This window comes from Mytilus galloprovincialis, chromosome 6, assembly GCF_965363235.1.
Source record: "Mytilus galloprovincialis chromosome 6, xbMytGall1.hap1.1, whole genome shotgun sequence".
In the NCBI taxonomy this organism is placed as follows: domain Eukaryota; kingdom Metazoa; phylum Mollusca; class Bivalvia; order Mytilida; family Mytilidae; genus Mytilus; species Mytilus galloprovincialis.
In genome coordinates, this window is record NC_134843.1 from 34,256,068 (window position 1) to 34,278,902 (window position 22,835).

General features: G+C 32.9%; 2 protein-coding genes across 2 annotated transcripts; one reads left to right on the plus strand and one right to left on the minus strand.

Moving 5' to 3' along the window:
* Positions 1–11,398: 11,398 nt before the first annotated feature.
* Positions 11,399–17,643, minus strand: LOC143079430 (mitochondrial import inner membrane translocase subunit Tim21-like). Its single transcript, XM_076254766.1, has 6 exons — positions 17,248–17,643; positions 15,328–15,390; positions 14,235–14,332; positions 13,059–13,132; positions 12,518–12,617; positions 11,399–11,601 (listed from the first exon to the last, which is right to left on the minus strand). Exons 1-6 carry the CDS (start codon positions 17,525–17,527, stop codon positions 11,512–11,514), a joined length of 705 nt encoding a protein of 234 aa, XP_076110881.1. The 5' UTR covers positions 17,528–17,643; the 3' UTR covers positions 11,399–11,511.
* Positions 17,644–22,641, plus strand: LOC143079431 (mediator of RNA polymerase II transcription subunit 10-like). Its single transcript, XM_076254768.1, has 4 exons — positions 17,644–17,822; positions 20,317–20,400; positions 20,979–21,081; positions 22,191–22,641. Exons 1-4 carry the CDS (start codon positions 17,692–17,694, stop codon positions 22,281–22,283), a joined length of 411 nt encoding a protein of 136 aa, XP_076110883.1. The 5' UTR covers positions 17,644–17,691; the 3' UTR covers positions 22,284–22,641.
* Positions 22,642–22,835: the final 194 nt, after the last annotated feature.

Consider the following 22,835-nt stretch of genomic DNA (forward strand, 5'->3'; position numbering starts at 1 on the left):
GCTGTTATTGTTTAAGTTACCTCAGGTAACCCTGCTATGAAAGAATTCTTAGTTGATACTTTGCTAGTGTATACATTCATATTGTAATTCCACAATTTTCGAATTTGAAATGTAGGACTTCATAGATTTGTATTGTTTATGTGATGTATATATATTTAAAGGTAACCTGAGTGAACTTGAGTTATAGATGGGTTATCTTTGTTGTGATTGTTTTAGTTATCTGAGGTAACCCTGTCACGTAAGAATACGTCGTAGATAGTTTTCCAGAGTATACATTTAACTTCTAATAAACCATTTACTATTTCATTTTGGACTTCATAGATAAGTATTGTTTATATGATATTCAGGAAAGGCGACTTAAGTTATCTTAATTTGAATGGATTATATTTGTTGTTATTTTTGAAATAACATGAGGTATCTCTGTTATGAAAGAATACTTCGTAGAAAATTTGTTGGTATATGCATTTATTCTGTAATGACACAATTTCTTAATCTAAAATGTAGGACTTCATAGATTTGTATTGTGTATGCGAGGTATATATAAATGTTACCTGAGTTAACTTGAGTTGAATGGGTTGTATTTATTGTAATTATTGGGGTTACCTCATGTAACCCTGTCATGAATTAATACTTCGTAGATACTTTGGTAGTGTTTACATTTATTGTAATAAACAAACTTCTTTATTTTAAATGTAGGACTTCATGAAAGTTGTATTGTTTATTTGATGTACATGTAAAGGTGATCTCAGTTTACTTCAGTTAAGTTAAGTGGGTAATATTTGTAATTATGTCTTGGGTTACCTCAGGTACCCATGTTATAAAGAATGCTTATTAGATGGTTTGCTAGTGAAAACATTTATGTTGTAATCAAACAATTTCTTTATTTTACATGTAGGCCTCATAGATGTGTATTGTTTATGTGATATATCGGAAAAGCGACTTTAGTTAACTTGATATCAATGGATAATACTTGTTGCTATTTTATGGGTTACCTAAGGTAACCCTGTCATAACAAAATACTTAGTAGATACTTTGCTAGTATATGCATTTATGCTGTAACAAACCATTTTCTTCTTTTGTTATGTAGGAATTCATTGAAATTATATTGTTTATGTGATGTATATGTAAAGGTGATCTGAATTAACTTGAGTTAAATAGGTTGTATTTGCTGTTATTGTTTGGGTTACCGCAGGTTACCCTGTTATGAAAGAATTTTTAGTACATACTTTGCTAGTGTATACATTTATATTTTGATAACACAATTTCTTAATTTAGAATGTAGGACTTCATAGATTTGTATTGTTTATGTGATGTATATATAAAGTTACCTCAGTTGACTTGAGTTTAATGGTTGTATTTGTTGTTATAATTGGGGTTACCTCAGGTAACCCTGTCATGAATGAATACTTCAGATCATTAATTGAACTTTTATAAAAAAAAAAAAAAAAAGTTTATAATGTTACCAGCCATCCCCACCCTACACGTACATACGAAATAAATGATCGGTGAATACAATAATAAAATCATTTGGGAAGTTTCTTGACATCTTTGGTATTTGGTCACATCAAAATTTGGTATTAAGATCTATCTAAATAAGAACTATATGTTCGTGCGTATTTAATCAATGGCGCATTACCACGATTACCTCAGGGCACCGATTACCTCAGGGCATACAGCAGCGGACCTAACTGCCACCTGCAGAGCTATCAGACTGCCAGAGGCTCACAGAGGGAAAATAATGACGTGCTTCAGTCAATAATACATTTTAGATACAAAATCCTGCAATTTACACTTTTAATACTTAAATTTGATGTTAAAGCTGTTATTATAAATTATTACATACACGATAAAATTATGTTCACAGCAAATTAGAAAATCCTTCACGTATGCCGAACATATCAGGTTGGGTTTTTCAACTTATATATGTGTTGTCAACAAATACCTGTACTGGAAAAATAATAACATTAAGTCAGGGGTAATCCGTAATATATGTGTAATTCAGGTCTCAGAAAGTGTCTATACTGTGACATTCCCGGCTTAGGGCTTATATCCCCTTCGCCTTCGGCTCAGGGGATATAAACTCTAAGCCGGGAATGTCACAGTATACACCCTGTCTGAGACCTGAATAACATATAATATACGGTATGATGAGTGCCAATGAGACAACTCTCTACCAGAGACCAATTGACATAAAATGTAATAAAATGCAATGTTTTCCCATTTAGATCCGAAAAGGAGGATGACATATATTTTGCTTAACTATAAAAAGTTTTTCGGGAATTACAAGTTAAACGGGTCTTGCTTATGAAATTCAATTTACTAATAGCGGTACAATTAGATTAAGAAACGAAACGATTGTCAGAAATAAAAGGTTAATTATAATTCATCTCATATATTTAGAAGCTTTGTATGATGTGGAGAGGTATATAGCCAATGGCACGCTTTAGGCCCAATTTCATTTTCACTTTCAAGTTCTATACATATGAATCTTATTGCAGAGAAATAAAAAAAAAAATCGAAGTGTTACGCTTCCCAAATTTGAAAATTTGAAAAAGAGATTTAATGATTAATAGTGTCACACACTCGGGGTTTCCTCCCACCCCCAATATTTTAATATCTGTTAAATGGTTGTGAACCCCATCCTTTAACTATAAAAATTCTAGTTTGTTATGTCACAAATATTTGATTGATATATAGGGTCAGTCCTAAGGGGTTACCCAATCCTCTCCCATTTGAGAAAGATCTAATATTTTGTAAGTGGTGGAGATCATCAACCCTTAATCATATAAATTCTGGTTTGTCATGACAAGATGATTCGAATGACATACAGGGTAAGACTCAATAAAGGGGTCATTCCCACCTGTACCAAGTATGAGAGTTGTTGTCCATTTGTTTGATGTGTTTTATCATTTGATTTTGCCATTTGAGTAGGGATTTTCTGTTTTGAATTTTCCTCGGAGTTCATTATTTTTGTGATTTTATTTTTCCCAAACCCTAGACCATGTGTATGTTTGTTCATCATAACAAGAACATTTGAATGACATCAGAGTCATTCATAGGGATCACTAATGCATATCTTTCATTGGATCAAACCAATTTTGATAGATTTTTCCTAATATCCAGCTACCCCGGAAATGACTGTAATTATGGAACTTTGTTTTGGAGACTTCTATCAGCGTTTTGTTACAATCATTTCCCAAAAGTGTCTATTCTCCCCAAACGTGTCCATAATATTCATTATCGCACTGCGGGTAAAATATCACGTTGTGATTGGTTAAGCGCCGTCACGTGGTGACCCCCTATGAGACCGTAGGGGGTTAGTAAATTTCATAGGGGGTTCATGACGTCACGTCCTACTGTTAATGGTGACGTCGTCTATTGATGTTGTATTTCATTGTTTATTTTTCTACAAAACGCAGCAGGAAAAGTCCTGCGTGCGATAAATTCGTTATACGGTTCACTACTGACCCCCTACGAATCCATAGAGGGTGAGTAAAATCCATAGGGGGCTCGGCCTACGGCCTCACCCCCTATGGATTTTACTAACCCTCTATGGATCCGTAGGGGGTCAGTAGCGAACCATATAACTTATAATATTCCCCAAACGTGTCCGATTTCAGAACCCCCCAACGTGACCGATACTATTGTTATTCGCCCAAACGTGTCCGTTTTTAAACGCCAGAACGTCTCGCGTTTTTAAGCGCTAATACATGTCCTAAACGCGACATCAATAACGTTCACGGTAGTTCTTTGATGGGGGACACAGTTGATGAAGTGGTAATTTATTAGCACTAACTTGTTCAATGCCGGTTGTTAATGATTATCATTACTGAAAATTTAATATGTAACATATGCATTAACTTTTGACTTGATTTGCTTATTGTTCAGTTGCAAGTAGTTCATGCTCATTTAAAGCGAACATACAAATAATTCTAGTACAGTTGAATTAATCGTTTACTATGTAAATTATTTTATACTAATAAACTCCGATGATGCCTTTTATATTAATCAGAATATTGCACGGTGGGCTTTCAGTCGAATTGACCTCCCTTTTTTTAACAGTTCTAATTTTTAATAAGTTTTAGGTTAGGAGCGTCACTAAAGACACACGAACAAGAGAAATAACGTCCAGTGCCAAATATTTCATTCGTTATTTGAACGATATCATATTAACGATATATACTGTAGATAGGTTATATCATGGAAGTAATATTGGAAGGAATAACATCGTCGTCACTTCAAAGGTTTCATCTGCGTTACCGCCCATCTTTCAATAACTCGTTAATTGGTTCAATATCGAGGGGGGGCAAGGGGTTAAACTGTTATGCTGTTATGGGGTAATTTAATTCTTTGTTATCTGTTATTCTGAAAATATATTTACTGTAAGCTGTTATTGGCTTATTTTTTGTTAGCTGTTATAGGACTATTATTTTTATTGTTATCTGTTATTGTGAGATTGTATTAGCTGTTAACTGTTATTGAAAATTGAAATGTTACCATTTTGACAGCCAATTTTAAGTAGAAATTTAAGAAAATTGAACATTGTGATTTGGATGGAGAGTTATCTCTTTGGCTCTCATATCACATCTTCTTATATCTATTGGGGTCTTTCCACTGGTGATATGGAGGTCACGTATTTGCAGAAGGATTCTAGTAACATACATCACATAAACATATTTAAAACAGTCGGGTCCAGGACCATTGCAGTATACATTATTATTATTCTTTGTAATAAATTCCATTGTCTGTGAACATGTTTTAGATGGTTAATTTTGTACAAATAATTATCATTTGTACCAAAAAAAAGGTAAAATTTATAGTTTTGTTTTTTGTTTTTTAACTTTCTACACATTTTTCTTACAAATTATCATTTGTATTTTGACTTTGTACACATTTTTTGTACAAATTACAATTTGAAAAATAACAATTTGACTAAATTTAACTGAAATTCACTTATCACTTTTACAATGACTTATCATATGGATTTTGTTATAAAAAAAAAGCATTGATACACTGTATAGAATTTTAATTCAATGACCAAATAATAAACCGTATGTTGTACTGTTACACCACTGTATAAGGTTAGGGAAGGGTTTGGCACCAACCAACATGTTTTACCCACCATATGCTGTATGGGCCTGTCACAAGTCAGAAGCCTGTAATTCAGTGGCTGTTTTCGTTCATAATTTTGTAGATAAATTAGGCTGTTAAATTTCTCGTTTGAATTGGTTTTCGTTTGTCATAAGCAAGGTCTTTTATATCTGACTATGCAGTATTGGTTTGCTCATAGTCGACGGCGGTATGATGAGCTTTAGTTGTTGATTTCTGTGTATTTTTGTCTCTTTTAGAGATATGTCTCATTGGCAATCATACCACATCTCCTTTTATACTCATTTACAAAATACAAAAATGGTATATATGTATCATTTATTTGAGCATGTGAGTGAAAAATTGCCTTTGTGAATTACACAACATCTGTTGCATTTAGCATTCACATTTAGAAGTGCTACTCATCCTCTTTGTATTTACATGAAAGAGAACCCTGACTTTCAATTTTTTAAAAGCTTTTTAACTGGTTCACTTAGTGAAAAGTGAAGCTCAGAAAATGTTGCTTTAAATAAAGATGTGTCTTTAACAGCTTCAATTCAATTTCTTGACAAAGTATCCTTGAAATAAGTGAATATATATGTCTCTGTTAAGGCCTAGCTGCATTGTAGATCCATTCAACCAGTTATATAATAAGAATTACTGTATTGGTCCTGAACCGGACTGATTTTAAGATTTCATTTACTGTTATCTGTTATTGTCCGTTTTCAATTCCTTGTTATCTGTTTTAAGCCAAATCAATTTACTGTTTTGCTGTTATTGGAACCCCCCTTGCCCGACAGTTAAAACCGACAGCTATCACATACGAAATTGGAGAACAAAGTTGTGTCATTTCAATTTTAAAATTTACAGACAATTAAAAAACCATTTCCGTATAAAGTTAAGAAGATGACTGTACAAAAAATACGTTTGGACACCCTTTATTAAATACGAAAAATCTAAATCTCTCGTGTATTTATAGTCAATTAAATTATTAACAATTCTAAACGGTTCTATCCTTCAATTTAAGTTCTTGATACATAAACTAATTTGTGTAAAAATGAATTTACCGTAGGACAGATAGATGCAAGCCCATTTCGTCGGTTTGTTATATTTTTTGCTGTATAGCTTATTATATTAATACAAGCATTCCACAATAAACACTTTTTAAATATATATTTACGAAAATATTATCCCCGTTTTAGTTGTCCAGTTTCAATAATGCAATCAATGACATTTATGACATATACATAAATTTAGAATACTTGAAAGTAAATATTAATTATTTCATTCAATCTCGATAAACTTTGCACATTTCAACAGTAAAAAAATCTATGCCTACATTTGCCTACATTATTTTGTTAAACATCATGTGAAACCTGATCGATTCATCGGTATTTAACTGTTTAACTCGGGATCCGCTTTTAACCGGAAAATACTTTTAGAACAGTTTAAAACAAACGGTAAAAAGCAAAAATATGCTAAATTAAATACAATTTTCCATGTTAAACTGCTGTAGTTTGAACAATTCTCGTCCGTTTTTCAAGTTTTTTTCACCATTCGATTTCTTTCTAAAGGTAGATATTCTATGTGATACAGCGCTACCTTGTTATTAATAAACTAGGGATTTCCCACAGGTGCGCTATAATAACCGGACTCGATAAAACCACGTGACTGATAAGAAATTCCAGATGCCTTTTACAACCGCGGTAACGCAGATAGTAACCAAAGGCGTCTTACCGCTGAGACTATAATTGGATGAAATCGTATGACTTTAGTACAGAGCTCAGCATGCTATAAATACATGCTAATTAGTCGTTGTTATTCCTTCTAAATATTACTTCCATGGTTATGTTCCAGACCATATGAGTATTTGGACCGTACGCGTACGGTCCGGACCGTATACGTATACTCGTACGGTCCGACCATACGCGTACGGTCGGACCGTATGAGTATACGCGTACGGTCCAGCTGAGCAGACATGTTTTGGGATCATATGGGTTAAATTTAAACAAACATTTATCAAAATCTTTATTTTTAGTTATACAAATTGTTATTATTACAAATAGATGAATAAAGTGAATAAGCGAACAATTGACATTAAATATTTGTTTAATTGTATATCTGAATCCTATTTTGTTACTCTGGACCAAGGTGACACTTGCTACAAATGTACCACAAGGAACGTCATATTTTCTTTTACATTAACATGATTTGTTCATGCATGTTCCTTTGTCTTTTTTTGTAAAGTTCCTAAATATTCTATAACAATTGTCTCCCCACATTATGTTTACTTCCGATAACTTCAATTTCAATGAGCATAATGGGCTGCATGCAGTTAACGAATTACTGACATGCTAAATACAGGAGATTAACAGATTAAATAAGCGTGATTATTTTAAATAGTTAAAATATTAAGTTTTTATTTCCATTACTATTGAACTTTTTATATTAATTTGAGACATAAGTTCTGTTGATCTGTTATATACATTTGTATCTAATAAACTTGACTAACTTCTTAATGTTAATCAGACCGTACGCGTACGGTCCGACCGTATGCGTATTTTGAAAAAGTACGCATACGGTCCAGACCGTACGCGTACGGTCCAGACCGTACGCGTACGGTCCAAATACTCATACGGTCTGGAACAGTTATATTATCAAACCGGGAATTTAAATTTGGGCATAAATTTTTACGGTTATTTGGGATGACCACTAGTTTGGATTTTAATCTAAAAAAAAATGCCAGTAAAGACCGATTTGTTTATGACTTCAGTAAGAACTACTTCAATGTCTGTTATGTAATATAGAGGCCGTTTCAAATAAAAGTTGCAGAAATTAGAAAAAATGTTGCCTTCCAAAATACAACGTATGGCACATTATAAAGAGTGAAATGCTACAAACAGTTTAATGCGCATAGAAAAAGAATTTAATTAATTTATTTTGATCTTTTAATGAAATAGTAAAAGATCGTAAAATGAGTATACAATGATAATAATAAAAAAAACCACACAAATAACCTACGTTTTTATAATATGAACACGAATGATAGTTCCAGTAAAATAAAAAGCTTGGTATGGACACGTTTGGGGGATTGGACACGATTGGGGGTTTATTTATTTATTCTAAAAAATGGACACGTTTGAGCGTTTATACAAATGACACGCGTTGGCGCCCTTTGACAACACGACATGTTGTTGCAGTTCAGTGACGTTGATGTGGACATGTTTGGGGGAATCGGACACGTTTGGGGGGAAGGACACGTTTCTGAGTGTTACATATATATGCTGGTTTGTCATCCAAAGATGATTTGAATGATATACAGGGTACAGGGTTCTGTCTGCGTAAGAAAATGCCTGTACTAAGTCAGGTATTCTATCTAATCGTTCGTGTAGCTCGGTGAATGTGATGAATATTTTCAATTCTACTCCTCGACGTAGACGCAGCCATGGTCATCGTACATAACCTACTCTCCATGATGTCTCTGTTAATGACTTGCTGCCATTTATACAAAAGCCGTTAGGTATCCATCACATTCGCACAAAACTGTATGCATTACCCCTTTCAAAACTTCATTCTCTGTTCAATTTATGTTTGGAAACCAATGTTACATACCTTCATTCAAACCAATACAAACTTACAGCTATAATTTCGGATATTGCAAGTCACAGAGTTTTCGAGCCAGTCCGCATTGGAAAAGATGAAAAAGAGAAAAGATCTTTCCTTAATCTTTCCTTTGCCAACAAAGGTATTGATGGCGTCAACTTAGGCAATATCCTTCACCATAAATTAGTTCAATCGAAAATACCTCCTTATTTCAAAGACCAGTCTGTACCTATCATTTCTTTTACCTATACCAAACCTATTGCAACTAAAATTTTCAATTACAAACAGGTTTTGCAGGATCTCAGTATTGACGACTTCAAGTCTAAACCTCCTGATTGCACTTGTGTTAGTTTCCAATTCACATAATAATCCGGCTGGCCACGTTATTACCAGTGACCTCAACATTGTTAATAACACTTCCCTACGAAATATCTTATCGAAAGGTCCAAATTATCGTGAGCCGAAATCCATCAATTGGAAATACAACTTTAAAATTTTGATGGATTCAGTCGAGGATTATCCGAGGCAATGGGCTAAGCGTGAGAAGAAAGACGGAGACACTCTTTCTGAATGGATTAAGGCATTGAGGTCGTTGATACAAATCAGAATTTAGAAACTGAATGGGTCTATCAATGCCCATGCAACGTCAATCTTTAAAGACCCTAATGTTGCAAAACGCTAATCCTACCTTCATGACAAATTTGTTGTTGTCCAGCAGATAAAGGCCCCAAACAACATGGTTTTTTTATGTGTAAAACTCGTTACATTAACTGCTTGATAAACGATTAGGTATTGACAATTCACTTGGAAACCCAACATATACCCTCACGACACTTACCAATGAGGTAATCCTGGATAATCATAGGTCTGTTCTATGTTCCTTTGGAATTTCAAACAAAGATGATGAACTGGATCTTTCATCACTGTGTATTGGATACCTAAACTGCATAAGTGTCCTTACAAACAACGGTATATTGCTGGGTCTTCCAAGTGCTCCACGAAACCTCTTTCTAAATTAGTAACATCTATTTTATCATCAATCAAAGACGGGCTTCAAAGTTATTGTGAAACTGCCTATTCTAGAGGTGGCGTGAATCAGATGTGGATACTTAAAAATTCCAAAGATCTCAAAGGTGAGTACATACAATCTAACTCTCTTTCATCTTGTACTAGTTTTATAACATTTGACTTTTCTACACTGTATACAAGTATTCCACATTCCAAACTAAAAGACAAATTGAAAGAATTGGTATTGCTTTGTTTCATAAAAAAGAATGGCCAACGAAGATACAAGTATCTTGTCTTAAGAAGGGATAAACCCTTCCTTGTAAAAGATCACTCTGATTCAAACAAAAAATTCTCTGAAACTGACATTATCAAGATGCTTGATTTCTTTATTGACAACATATTTGTTACATTCGGCGGATGTATTTTTCAACAGACTATCGGCATTCCAATTGGAACGAATTGTGCACCTCTTCTTGCCGACCTGTTGTTTTTTTATGAGGCTGACTTCATACAGGAACTTCTTAGGAAGAAAGATAAGAAGTTATCAATATCCTTTAACTCTACTTTCCGCTATATAGATGATGGTATTTCACTTAATAATTCAAAGTTTGGTGACTATGTCGAACGCATCTATCCCATTGAACTAGAGATAAAGGATACAACAGATACAGTTATTTCTGCCTCATATCTTGACTTACATCTAGAAATTGACAATGAGGGTCGATTAAAAACAAAACTTTACGACAAAAGAGATGATTTCAGCTTTCCAATTATGAACTTTCCATTTCTAAGTAGTTACATTCCAGCAGCACCCGCATACGGTGTACATTTCCTATCATGATTTTCTTGATAGAGGGTTGTTGCTCACAAGGAAGTTATTAAATCAAGAGTTACAAATGGTTAAGTTGAAATCATCTCTTCGTAAATTTTACGGAAGCCATCACGAGTTGGTTGACCGCTATGGAATAACCGTTTCACAAATGATATCATATGTTCCTTTCGTCGTAACTACAATCCCCTTCCCTTTCATAATAGTGACCTACCGAATTAGACTTTTTACAGGATTTGTTATCTCATTAGCAACATGACGGCTGCCACATGTAGAGCAAGATCTGTTTACCCTTTTGGAGCACCTGAGATCACCCCTAGTTTTTGGTGGGGTTCATGTTGTTTATTCTTTAGTTTTCTATGTTTTTCATGTGTGCTATTGTTTGTCTGTTTGTCCTATTCATTTTTAACCATGGCATTGTCAGTTTATTTTTGATTTATGAGTTCGACTGTCCCTCTGGTATCTTTCGTCCCTCTTTCAGGTATATTACAGTTGTTATCAATTTGTTTGATGAGTATGAGCTTTTGATATTGCCAAATGATTACAGAATTTTCGTTTTAAATTTTCCTGGGTGTTCAGTATTTTTGGTATTAAACTTTTTTTGTGTTTTATTGGATTTTATCAGAATGGAAATATGATAAATGATACTATGGTATGACTATGTCTTTTAGTGTGTTGTTATAAATTGATGTCATATGGGTTAGAGGGAGAACACTTTTAACTTCATCAAATATTCATTAAAGTAATAACTAATCTAATGAAACTGCTTGTATCCTGTCATTAACACTGATCATCAATTAATACTTAATCTAATACCATAAAATCAGTAAACAAAGTAGAGGTAAGGATTTATAGATAAAAACAAGTACATCTTTTGTAAACTATTTATATTATATATTTTTTCTTATCAAAACACCAGGTTGAATAAAAATGATCACTGAGTTCTTGCAAACAATCACAGGTTATTGATCTTGATTATGATGTCATCGGTTATTTTCTATAACAATTGTTCTTGCTGGGTAGCCTTGTAACTCACATATTACATGCTTAAACTGGTACTTCTTACTCTCGTCCTGAAAACAAAAAATGAAATATGTAATATTCATGTGCAAGACAAAAATTCTTGGACATACCATTTTGGCCTAAAATTGAAATTACTTTTCTCTGATTTACAGTCCATTGTCCTGATGGCATTAACACATCATGGCTTTTATCAAGATAAGCTTGATAAATATTAAATTTTGAAATTACAAAAGAATAAACACAGGTAACATTTTATACCCTGGCAAACAAACTGTGTTTTCAATCAGTGAGCTGAAGAATGTTATATGAACTAGCTTTTTCTAAATTGGGGGAAGTTTCAAATGCAGCTTCCTTGCCACAGTTGTATTCAAGTTGGAACTTTTTTGACAGTTTTTCTGCTAGTTTCAGGATTTTCCTCTAAGGCAACACATGGTAATTTCCTTAAATTTTAGTATAATTTAAGGGTAATGTGACCTTAATCTTGTGTCAAACAATCAATCTTGTTTAGGTTCATCTGTACATAGCTGTGTATGGCTGTGACAGTGTTTCAGCTGTGGAGGATTTTTTTGGCCGATCAATGCATTTGAATGGGAGCATATAGTTGCAACCCCCTTTACTCTGGGTTGGGACCCCCCCTTTTTTCAAATGGCTGGATCCGCCCCTGGGAGGAAGCCGCAATGCACTGAGATCTGGTAGGAATGTTCATATTTTAAATAACTCACGAATCAATGCATTCTATGATAAATCTATCTTGTGATTTTACATTTGCTTCCTGTTCTAGACTTTGTTGAAGCAAAATTTTATTCTATCTGAGAATCAGATTAATCATTTTGCATTGTGTAAAAATTCCATATTTTATACATTGACATTGGCATTTTATTTAATTATTATTGATACACACTTAAAAACTTCTAAAATAACTTTATTTACCATCATAAAAATACAAGTTAATAAAATTTACAGTACCTGAAATACTTCTACATGAACAGTTCCTTTTCTGTAAGGCCCTTCTATTTTAAAGACTACCCTCATGTGCTTAACACCATTTTGCATAAATTCTTGTGAGCTGTAAAAAATGTAGCATCATAACAAACATCAGTTAAACTTTATACAGACAACTCAAGATGCTTGACAAACAATACAGTTATTTCCCCTACTACTTTTTTTTTAAACAATAGTAATAATTAGAAATCTATTATGTTACATGACCCTATCTGAAAAGTATGCCTCTGTTTCTGTTAAACAGATCAGATTGATTGAGTCATTGTTGATTTCATCCACTGCATGCACTAATGGCTATACTGAGGAGGCCTTTTTCACTGTTGGAGGAAGCCAGAGTTATCAGAATTTTTTTATATTATTGTGATTAAAACCCTTTTGCATTTTTCGCAAAAATAAAAACATCGCAATAATTTCTGAATTTACAGTACATAGATAAACTCCTTAGTTCAATCATTCACCAAGGCTCCTCATTAACGCACTACTGTTCTATAATATGACTGAATACCTCACATGCTGTTTCCGTCTCCTGCTCCCTGAAGTGCCATGTCCTGTAATTGGCTCTCCTAATACATCGAGTACCTGTTTAAAAAATAAACAGACAGTTTTAATATTTATAAATAATGTAAATGTATAACATTTCAGTCATCAATAAATAATATTGATATCTATTATCATTGCCTATGGATGAAACCGTCAGTGACTCCATCTTGATACAAGACTTGTTTTATCCAATATTTGCAAAACCTTGAATATTATTACTGCATAATGAAAAATAGGTCAAATTGTTTATATTTTAATGATTGATTGATTAATTGATTGATTGGTGTTAAACACCATTTTCAACACTAGTGTGCTATTTCATGGCAGTTAGTTTTTATTGGTGGAGGCATTGGCGGATCCAGGGGGTCCTGGGGGTTGGAACCCCCCTTTTTTTTGGCCGATCAATGCATTTGAATGGGAACATATAGTTGGAACCCCCTTTACTCTGGGTTGGGACCCCCCCCCCTTTTTTTCAAATGGCTGGATCCGCCCCTGGGAGGAAGCCGCAATGCACTGAGATCTGGTAGGAATGTTCATATTTTAAATAACTCACGACTCAATGCATTCTATGATAAATCTATCTTGTGATTTTACATTTGCTTCCTGTTCTAGAATTAACAATAAGCACTAACTTTGATTTATTCTGAGAAGAACTTTAAGTGATATCACATCTCCTTCACTAAAGAAAACCTTAAACATGTTAAATCAGAATCTTACAATGTAACTAAGAACTATGTTACTTTCACTGAACCATGAAAATCAAATGCAATTAGTGTTCAGTGAAAATTCACTCTTGCTGGTGCTGAGTGAATCACTATCAAGATTTATATTTCTGGAGATTGAAGGTGACAATACTCATGATAACAATCCAGCAATATACATATGAAACTTATTGAAATATTAAGAAAGCTTTATTTAAGGGGAATCACCAACAATCACCAGCATGTGAAAAATCAACACCAAGAAGGTTTTTTTTTTGTCTGAGTCACCTTATGTTTACTGTATATCATCAAATATGGTACATGATATGGTGTATTTTCACTTAAAATATAACCAATAAACCATTTCACTATTGTAAGTGTAGATTGTTATACCAATGTTCTATACATTGTACATGACATTTTCTTATTCTTTATCTTACCTCATCATTATTTTGGCACTTTTTCAATGCTTTACTGTAAACACCTGCAGGGCTTTGACTTGAAAATAGTTCTTTTCCAACCGTATAAAACACCACACCTAAAAATATTGTCATTTAATTATTGATTTACATTTATGATATACTGACTTCGGTATTGCACATAATGGTGTTTTTCTGCAATGTTTACCTTAAAAGAACAGAGACTGGTAAAAGTGTGTGTGAAAGTATGTTTTATACAGGCTTACATCAGATAAATATTTGACCTCTGCAACTGTTAAGCCTGAGATTTTGCCATTTCATAACTTTCTGACTAATTGTGACTAATAACAATGTCATTTATTTTTTAAAACATATCAAATATTTTGAGGATAAAAATGATCCACTGATAAAATTTCAGATACAGGGAAAAGGTGGTAGAACTAATTCTATAATTTTCAACTATAGGAAAAATAAGGTCATGTGTGTCAGATCAACATTACAATTTACCTGGCTGACAGGCAAATAAAAATGACACAGGACTATAAATTTAATATAGTAAAGGATAGTTTTAGCCATGGTTTAATATAGAACATGTAACATGCATTCTGATCAAAAAATTTTCAAAAGTCATCTTAAAACATTGAGGAATTTTACTGAAAAAAACATTTATTTGACGTATATATAATTAAGTATATATGATATGGCTTTTTCAATATCACACCACACTAACCCTCATCAAAATAATCCCTTATGCAGATCTCTAATGATATTGGTTTCTCTGTCAATACAAGTGTGATATTCTCTATACACATGTACTTACTATGAAAACAGATTTTATAGCTTGCTGTTTGGTGTGAGCCAAGGCGCAGTGTTGAAGACCATACTTTGACTTATAATGGTTTACTTTTACAAATTGTGACTTGGATGGAGAGTTGTCTCATACCACATCTTCTTATATCTAATTCTCATGTGTTATTAGTTCTCAACTCTATTTGTTGAAACAAATGAAACCATGGTATCTGGCATTGTCTTGTTTACAGTTCTGAATATGTTATGTTTCATAAAACTCTTGTTTGTGAAATCAAGAAGTCTTTACATTTTTAAAAAATCTTACCAATAACACCTATTCCTGCTACTATAATGGCAATATATGATGCATCTTTTCCTGCTTCTTTCACTGAAATCAGAACAAATACTAATTCATACAGTTTTTTCCAATCATTGAAATTGACCTTTTTCTAATTTTATATCACTTTAAAGAAATCATTGAAAGATCGGAGCAAGACTTGATGGTTCAGATAGTAATTTAATAATGGCTACAAAATATACAATTGGTATTGCCGTAGCAACGTTACGTAACAAGTAAATGTCCCGAAGGTTTGTGCGTGACGTTCCCGGAATAATCGCAGATATTACATTTGTGACTACAGAATATTAGTGAAAAGACATCAACTGTATTTTTCTTTTAACATACATGAAACAATATACATGAATGACTCATGCTTAATACATAATTTTTTTTAATTATTTCACTGAAAATTACTGTAAATTCAGAAATTATTGCATACATTTTGTTATGTGAAAAAAGGACCATTGCACAGCTTTTTAAATCACATCAAAACTTAATCCAACTGTATTAACAGAATTAATATGTATTACAGATTAACCTTTTGGCACTGGCTACGGTTACATGGAAATGTAACAATAATAAAAATATTATTGTTACATTGGGGACTAAATGCCGGAATGCATGGTTGGATAAGGAACCGATTAATTACGAATGTAACAATAATTATTGAGGCTACGGTTACATTGAGTTATTGTTACATGAAAAACAGCAATGTTCGATGGGACTTGTAATATGTACTAAAGTTGAAGACACTATTTTATATTTACAATACATACAAGTATAACATACAATTTTTCTATTTTTTTATAGTACGTCCTCCATGGATTCTGAAATCGGACTCGGACATCTCTTAAACTGAGTTTTACTATGCGTAGTGTTGTGTGTTTGTTTTTTCTACATTGGCTAGAGGTATAGGGGAGGGTTGAGATCTCATAAACATGTTTAACCCCGCCGCAATTTTGCGCCTTTCTCAAGTCAGAAGCCTTTGCATGGCCTTTGTTAGTCTTCTATGATTTTTTAATGTTAGTTTGTTGTGTATAATTCGGAGTTTAGTATGACGTCCATTATCACTGAACTAGTATACATATTTATTTAGGGGCCAGCTGAAGGATGCCTCCGACGGGTGCGGGAGTTTCTCGCTCCATTGAAGACCCATTGGTGACCTTCGGCTGTTGTCTGCTCTATGTTCGGGTTGTTGTCGCTTTGACACATTGCCCATTTCCATTCTCAATTTTATGCATGTATACAGAAGTTCACAGAGTTAGTTCACAGTTAGCAAACTTTGCTTTTGATGTATCAATTTTTGGTAAGTGCGTTTGTATAGCTGTATGAAATTTCTGTCTTGATATTGTTTCAGTTTCGTTTCAAACGCATCCCATGCAAGTTTTAAATTTTTCACCCAAACAAAATTGGTAATAGGAATCTCTTCTGTTCAAAGTATAATGACAGTAATACGAGTAGGTGTGCAGTTAAATACTTAAAAGTGAACAGTTTTCTAAGCCCGAGTTTTCAACAACAAACCATTGAACTATATTTTTCGCCTTTGGCACTACTAATTTGAAGTAATATCTTTAAGAACATCAAATCCATAAATACCTAAAACTATTTAAACACCATTTGTTGAATAATAATATATATTATTTATTATTATAACAAGTATTATTTAGTAGACATGAATGAATTAAGCAACAAAACTATATAGAAGATTTAAGTTTAATAAATCAAGCGTACATTGCTGTTTTTCGTGTAACAATAACGCAATGTAACTGTAGCCTCAATAATTATTGTTACATTCGTAATTAATCGGTTCCTTACCCAACTTTACATTCCGGCAATTAGTCTCCAATGTAACAATAATATTTCTATAAATGTTACATTTCCATGTAATCGTAGCCAGTGCCTAACCTTTTTCTGCAGCACTTAGACCAGCATATGGACTTTCTCTTTTAATATCAAGTTCTTTCTTAGTTTCATTCTTTGGTACTTGTTTACTAAAATATCTCTTTGATAAATTTATCAGCTGGTACTGCCTTTGGTTTATTTTCACTTGGCTGTTTGACCTTAAGCAATGATAATGCTCTATTTGTGGAGTGGCTTTCCCACAAAAAAGTCTAAAACTTTGTGTAGAACAGCATGTCAGTCTTTTTAAAAATTGTGGTCTGCTGAGGAAAAAGTGTGTGCACATTTTTATGGTTTCATTTAGAATAAATCATATTATATTTTGTAGAAGTTGTGGATATTTTATCATGCCAATAGCTCCAGCCATGTAGATCTTTAGAGTTATCTACCCCTGTCAAATATTTAGAGTTATCTCCCGTTCTAATTTCCGGTCGAAAATAAATAGAAAACATGAGCGAGAAAATTAGTCGTTTTGAGGCATTGGAACAACAATTAGAGCTTTTTATAGAGACTACCAGACAAGTAGGAATAATTGTGAGCGATGTGCAACCAAATAGCCAAGCAGTTTTGAATAAAAAGCTGTAAGTAAAGTTCGATGTGACTCTCTTTCTCTTCCGTAGCCATATCATCGTGTAATATGTTTTCGTACTAAATTATAACAATTTTCACTGCTTACGGTTTTCACTGTTGAGTTTTTTTTTTCAGGTGATTACTCAAATTTAAAAAGCATTTCATGTAGATTGATTTTAGGTATCTAGTTTTTTTGTCAAGGCTTACTACGATTTTTTACTGTTTCTGATTACTTTGCAATTTTTGTATGTAAAAAAAAACGGCGTCATACATGTATGTTTTCGTATGAAAGAAAAATTTGATCAGTTCACTGACAGGAAATGATTATAAAATCCGGAAATCAATATTTTCTAAAGTCGTGGTTCTGGTGATCCTTGAATCATAAAAAAAAATATTTAGAATGAAAATTACTATAGTCGCCGTCAACTGAAATTCGTAATGGTTATCGGTAAGAATAATCTAAACTATCAATTGCGTTCACTCGAGATATAGTTTTTCACATTCCATTCATAAATTGCAAAAAGAAAAACCACTACTGACCTACCTTTTAAGTGATCGCACTGTAATAACCCTGACCTTCACATTTTCCAGAATGTTTTCCATTGTAATTCTGCCATCTTTGTTTTTATGAGGATCATTTGTTTACATATGACATTCGTCACTTACGCAGTTTCCTGAAATGTTCTTTTCATTGATGTGATAAGGTTTCCCGTGCTTTATGCAAATTTTATGAAATTGAACTCCACGGAAACACTTCCGGTAAAAACAGTGGCGGATTCCACCATTCAAAATTGTCTTGGAAAATGTGAAGGTCAGGATTATCACAGTGCAATCACTTAAAAGGTAGGTCAGTAGTGGTTTTTCTTTTTGCAATTTATGAATGGAATGTAAAAAACTCTATCATGAGTGAATGTGGTTGATAGTTTAAATTATTTTTACCGATAACCGCTACGAGTTTCAGCTGACGGCGACTATAGTAAATAGTTTTAGGTTGGTGTTTCATGTGCTGAATTTGTTAGATTTTGATTAATTTCAGATTGACACCTGGTTTGTACAAAGTACATTTTTTCCCCCTAAAATAAAATGCAGTTTTCAAAATGTATGATTAAATATAAAAAGTGAAGACTGTTTTCATCTTCACCTATCAAGGATGTATTCAAAAAATTGTCAATAAATTATTGAATAATTAGATTTTGAACAACCATTTTATATTAGATTCCTGTTAATTTTAACTAGCTGTTTTGTAATTAAAACGGCCAAAAAAATACATGACAGTCACATGGCTTGAAGATCCGGTGTCTTATATGCAAAAAACATATCTGGACTTGATTTTAACCCTTTAGAACTTTTTTCCACAACTATTCTAGTGGTGCATATTTTTGACATTTTAAAAAATAAAAATGGCTAAATAGGTCAGTTTTATTTAATTTGTTCTAACGTCTTTAAAAAGCAACGTTAAATATGTTTTATATTTGTCAATTTGTAGTGGTGTTGTTGTTCTAAATATAGAAACCATTAAACACGTCACAATGTACGCGTATGCAGTCGAAACCGACAAAATGTGATTGATACGAAAACATATGACATACGAAAACATATGACACGACGATAATTTGCAAGGACGTATAACTAACACATGCTAATATACGTCCTTGCTTTTTGTATGATAAATTATTTCTATATCCCTACTATCTATGGATATGATGGACATACATGTATTCATGTTTAAAATGTATATGTTTATATGTAGTAATGTAAGTTGGTTTACAGTATATGTTCCTGCTATAGCTACAAATGTATGGCTATGGGAATTTTGGTCATTTTGGCATTGTTAATAGTTAGCCTCGAATCCTGACCCAATCTAATACTTCTTTAATAGTGCCAGGCATAATAAAATTCATGTGATTGACCACAGAGGGGGGAAGGACCGGTACCTATATCAAGACTCCAGGATTAGGTGTTTTAAGCTCGGGATTTAGGTATTGATATTTTTGGGATCTGGTAATTCCTTTTCTCGAATTTCGGGATGTCTGGCTTCCCCCCTCTACAGCACTGATCAGTACTGAATTACTGCACATGTGCCTGTTCTATAAACAAGAAATATATATAGACCGCATTGTTGATTAACTGGTGATTCATGATGCTATTCATTATTATTTCGATTAGATCTGATAATTGAAAGTACTTAATTCACAAAAATAATTCAACATGTTCAAGCATAATTGACAGGGATCTCCATGGCCAGTTTAACGTTGGCGCACTGCCATCGTTCAAATGTCTTGCGCCATCGTCAAATGACCCGCGCCATCGTTAAATTGTCTTCCGCCATCATTCAAAACTGTTATCTTTTTAATTTTTAAAGCCCAACGGAATTAGGAATTATAATCAAATGCATGCATTTGCATAACCCTCAGGCTTTTTTATATTATAATCCAATACAGTTCTAATGTCTGAGGGATATCTGGATTGAAAAAAAAATTGTTATGAACCTTTTTTTTTTTGTAGAAATGAAATGATCACAGGATTACAGGAGGTAGACAAAATGAAGTCACAGATGGCTGATATCAGTGTTCCATTGGAGGTTTTTGAGTAAGTATGAAGTTCATTGTAAAATCACAAAATATTGGACTCCATGAAAATTCAAAATGGAAAACCACTAATCAAATGGCAAAATCAAAAGCTGAAACACATCAAACATATTAATGGACAATAACTGTCATATTCCTAACTTGGTACAGACATTTTCTTATTTGGAAAATGGTGGATTAAACCTGGTTTTATAGCTACAATGTAGCTAAACCTCTCACTTGTATGACAGTCCCATAAAACTCCATATCATAGTAAAATCATCAGAGGCAAATAGATGCATGCAATATTACGACAGCTTTGTTTTGAGCAACATGATGGATTACATTTATATATATTAATTTGACACATTTGTAAGGTAATTACTAAAAAAAAACATGTAGCAGCATTTAAATGTTATATACAAGCCATGCTTTAAAAAAAATCAGTAACAGAAAACTAACAACTTAAACCGATACCTGTTGAGTTCAGCATATATGTTTGTATAGGGATAAATATTAACACTGATTATCAAAGTAATACTATGTCATAATGCATTTACATGCATTTGAATTATTTTCTAATTTTCTAATTGTTTTTAGTTACATTGATCAGGGTAAGAATCCCAACCTTTATACAAAGGACTGTCTGGAGAAAACATTGGCAAAGAATGAACAAGTCAAAGGAAAGATAGATAATTTAAAGGTAATGTTAGAGAGAATCAGTCTTCATGCATACTTCTGTGCCCCATGCTTGTATCATTTTCCTGTGCCTCAATTTTTATGCCCCACCTAGGGAAATCATGTTTTTTTTCGGTCTGTGGGTCTGATCGTTCTTCTGTTTGTCCATCCATCTGTCCAGCTTCAGGTTTAAGTTTTTGGTCAAGATAATTTTTGATGAAGTTGAAGTCCAATCAATTTGAAACTTAGTACACATGTTCCACATGATATGATCTTTCTAATTTTAATGCCAAATTAAAGTTTTGACCCCAATTTCAGGGTTCACTGAACATAGGCATTGGTAGTGTGAGTGGAACATCTATGTATTATGGACACATTCTTGTTTAAATGTAATTTTGATCAGATATATTCATATTATGCAAGTATTTCACCAACTTTTCACTCTGTGGTTAAAGTTTCTGAAATTTTAATAACTTTCTTAAACCCATCCTTGATTTCTACCAGACTTTGACAGAAGCTTGTTTTTGATCATAAGATAGTATCCAGAAGTAAATTTTGTAAAAACGAAATTCCATTTTTTCTGTATTTTACTTATAAATGGACTTAGTTTTTCTAGCGAAACATTACATCCTCTCTGTGGTTAAAGTTTTTAAAATTTTAATAACTTTCTTAAACTGGCCTAGATTTGTACCAAATTTGGACAGAAGCTTGTTTATGATCATAAGATAGTATTCAGAAGTAAATTTTGTAAAAAAAGAAAATCCATTTTCTGTATTTTACTTATAAATGGACTTAGTTTTTCTGCAAGGAAACAATACATTCACTCTGTCATGTCTGAGGTTAAAGTTTGTAAAATTTTACTTAATAACTTTCTTTTACTGTCCTGGATTTTTATCAAACTTGGTCAGAAGCTTCTTACAATCAAAAGATAGTATCAAGAGAAATAATTTTATTGATTTTTTCCTTTATTTTTGTTGAGTCTGCGATTAACAGCAAAAGTAGGCGATACACTGGGTTCCATGGAACTCTTACAAATTTTTTATGCCAATATTTAGATAAATGAAAAGTTTATTTCAGTAGAAGTGATCGACAGTAATGATAAATATATAAACCATCTTACCTGATTGTTTTCAGAGATTCAAGGCTAGTTTATTGGTGGAATTGACAAAGGTTTTCCCAAATGAGATCAACACTTACAGGGCCCTACGAGATGACCAACCAACCTGAACATTGTTATTTTGTGACATGTATAAACTAGGAGAGAAATGTTGCAAACTTGATATTCATTATTTGATTAACAGTTCACAGAACAGAATTTTTGTGAAGATATGAGTGAATGGAAATGAATTGTGAAATGAATCTGATGTTATGTTTGCTAGCTATATTGTATTGAACTTTTTTTTAAATTCAATATTCATCAAAACATCAATGCTCTGCTGAAGATGGGAAGTATCATTTTCCAGTTGAATTACAGAATGTTTTTCAAGAATCCTTGATACTTTTCCTTCCCTCTGTGATTGTAATTTCATCATAAGTATGAGCTGTGAGCTATCCTGTACCATGATAATAAAATGTACAATTGAAATCTACAATGTTTACTTTTTTACACACAAAAATATCTTCCTATTGATTTTTATACGACTTCAAAAAATTTTGAGGTCGTATATTGGTATCTCGTCGGCATCGTCGTCGTCCGAAGACGGATGGTTTCCGGATAATAACTTTAGTATAAGTAAATAGAAATCAATTAAATTTTAACATAATGTTTATAACCACAAA

What these genes read in the sequence shown, in the direction of transcription:
- LOC143079430 (XM_076254766.1), bottom strand. Translation starts at nt 17,527, where the DNA reads ATGTGCACACACTTTTTCCTCAGCAGACCACAATTTTTAAAAAGACTG. An exon ending in AGTGCCAAAATAATGATGAG is followed by an intron (nt 13,133 to 14,234) that starts GTAAGATAAAGA and finishes TTTTTTAAACAG; the next exon opens with GTACTCGATGTATTAGGAGA. An exon ending in TTCATGTAGAAGTATTTCAG is followed by an intron (nt 11,602 to 12,517) that starts GTACTGTAAATT and finishes TTTTGTTTTCAG; the next exon opens with GACGAGAGTAAGAAGTACCA.
- LOC143079431 (XM_076254768.1), top strand. Translation starts at nt 17,692, where the DNA reads ATGAGCGAGAAAATTAGTCGTTTTGAGGCATTGGAACAACAATTAGAG. An exon ending in GTTCCATTGGAGGTTTTTGA is followed by an intron (nt 20,401 to 20,978) that starts GTAAGTATGAAG and finishes AATTGTTTTTAG; the next exon opens with TTACATTGATCAGGGTAAGA. An exon ending in GAAAGATAGATAATTTAAAG is followed by an intron (nt 21,082 to 22,190) that starts GTAATGTTAGAG and finishes GATTGTTTTCAG; the next exon opens with AGATTCAAGGCTAGTTTATT.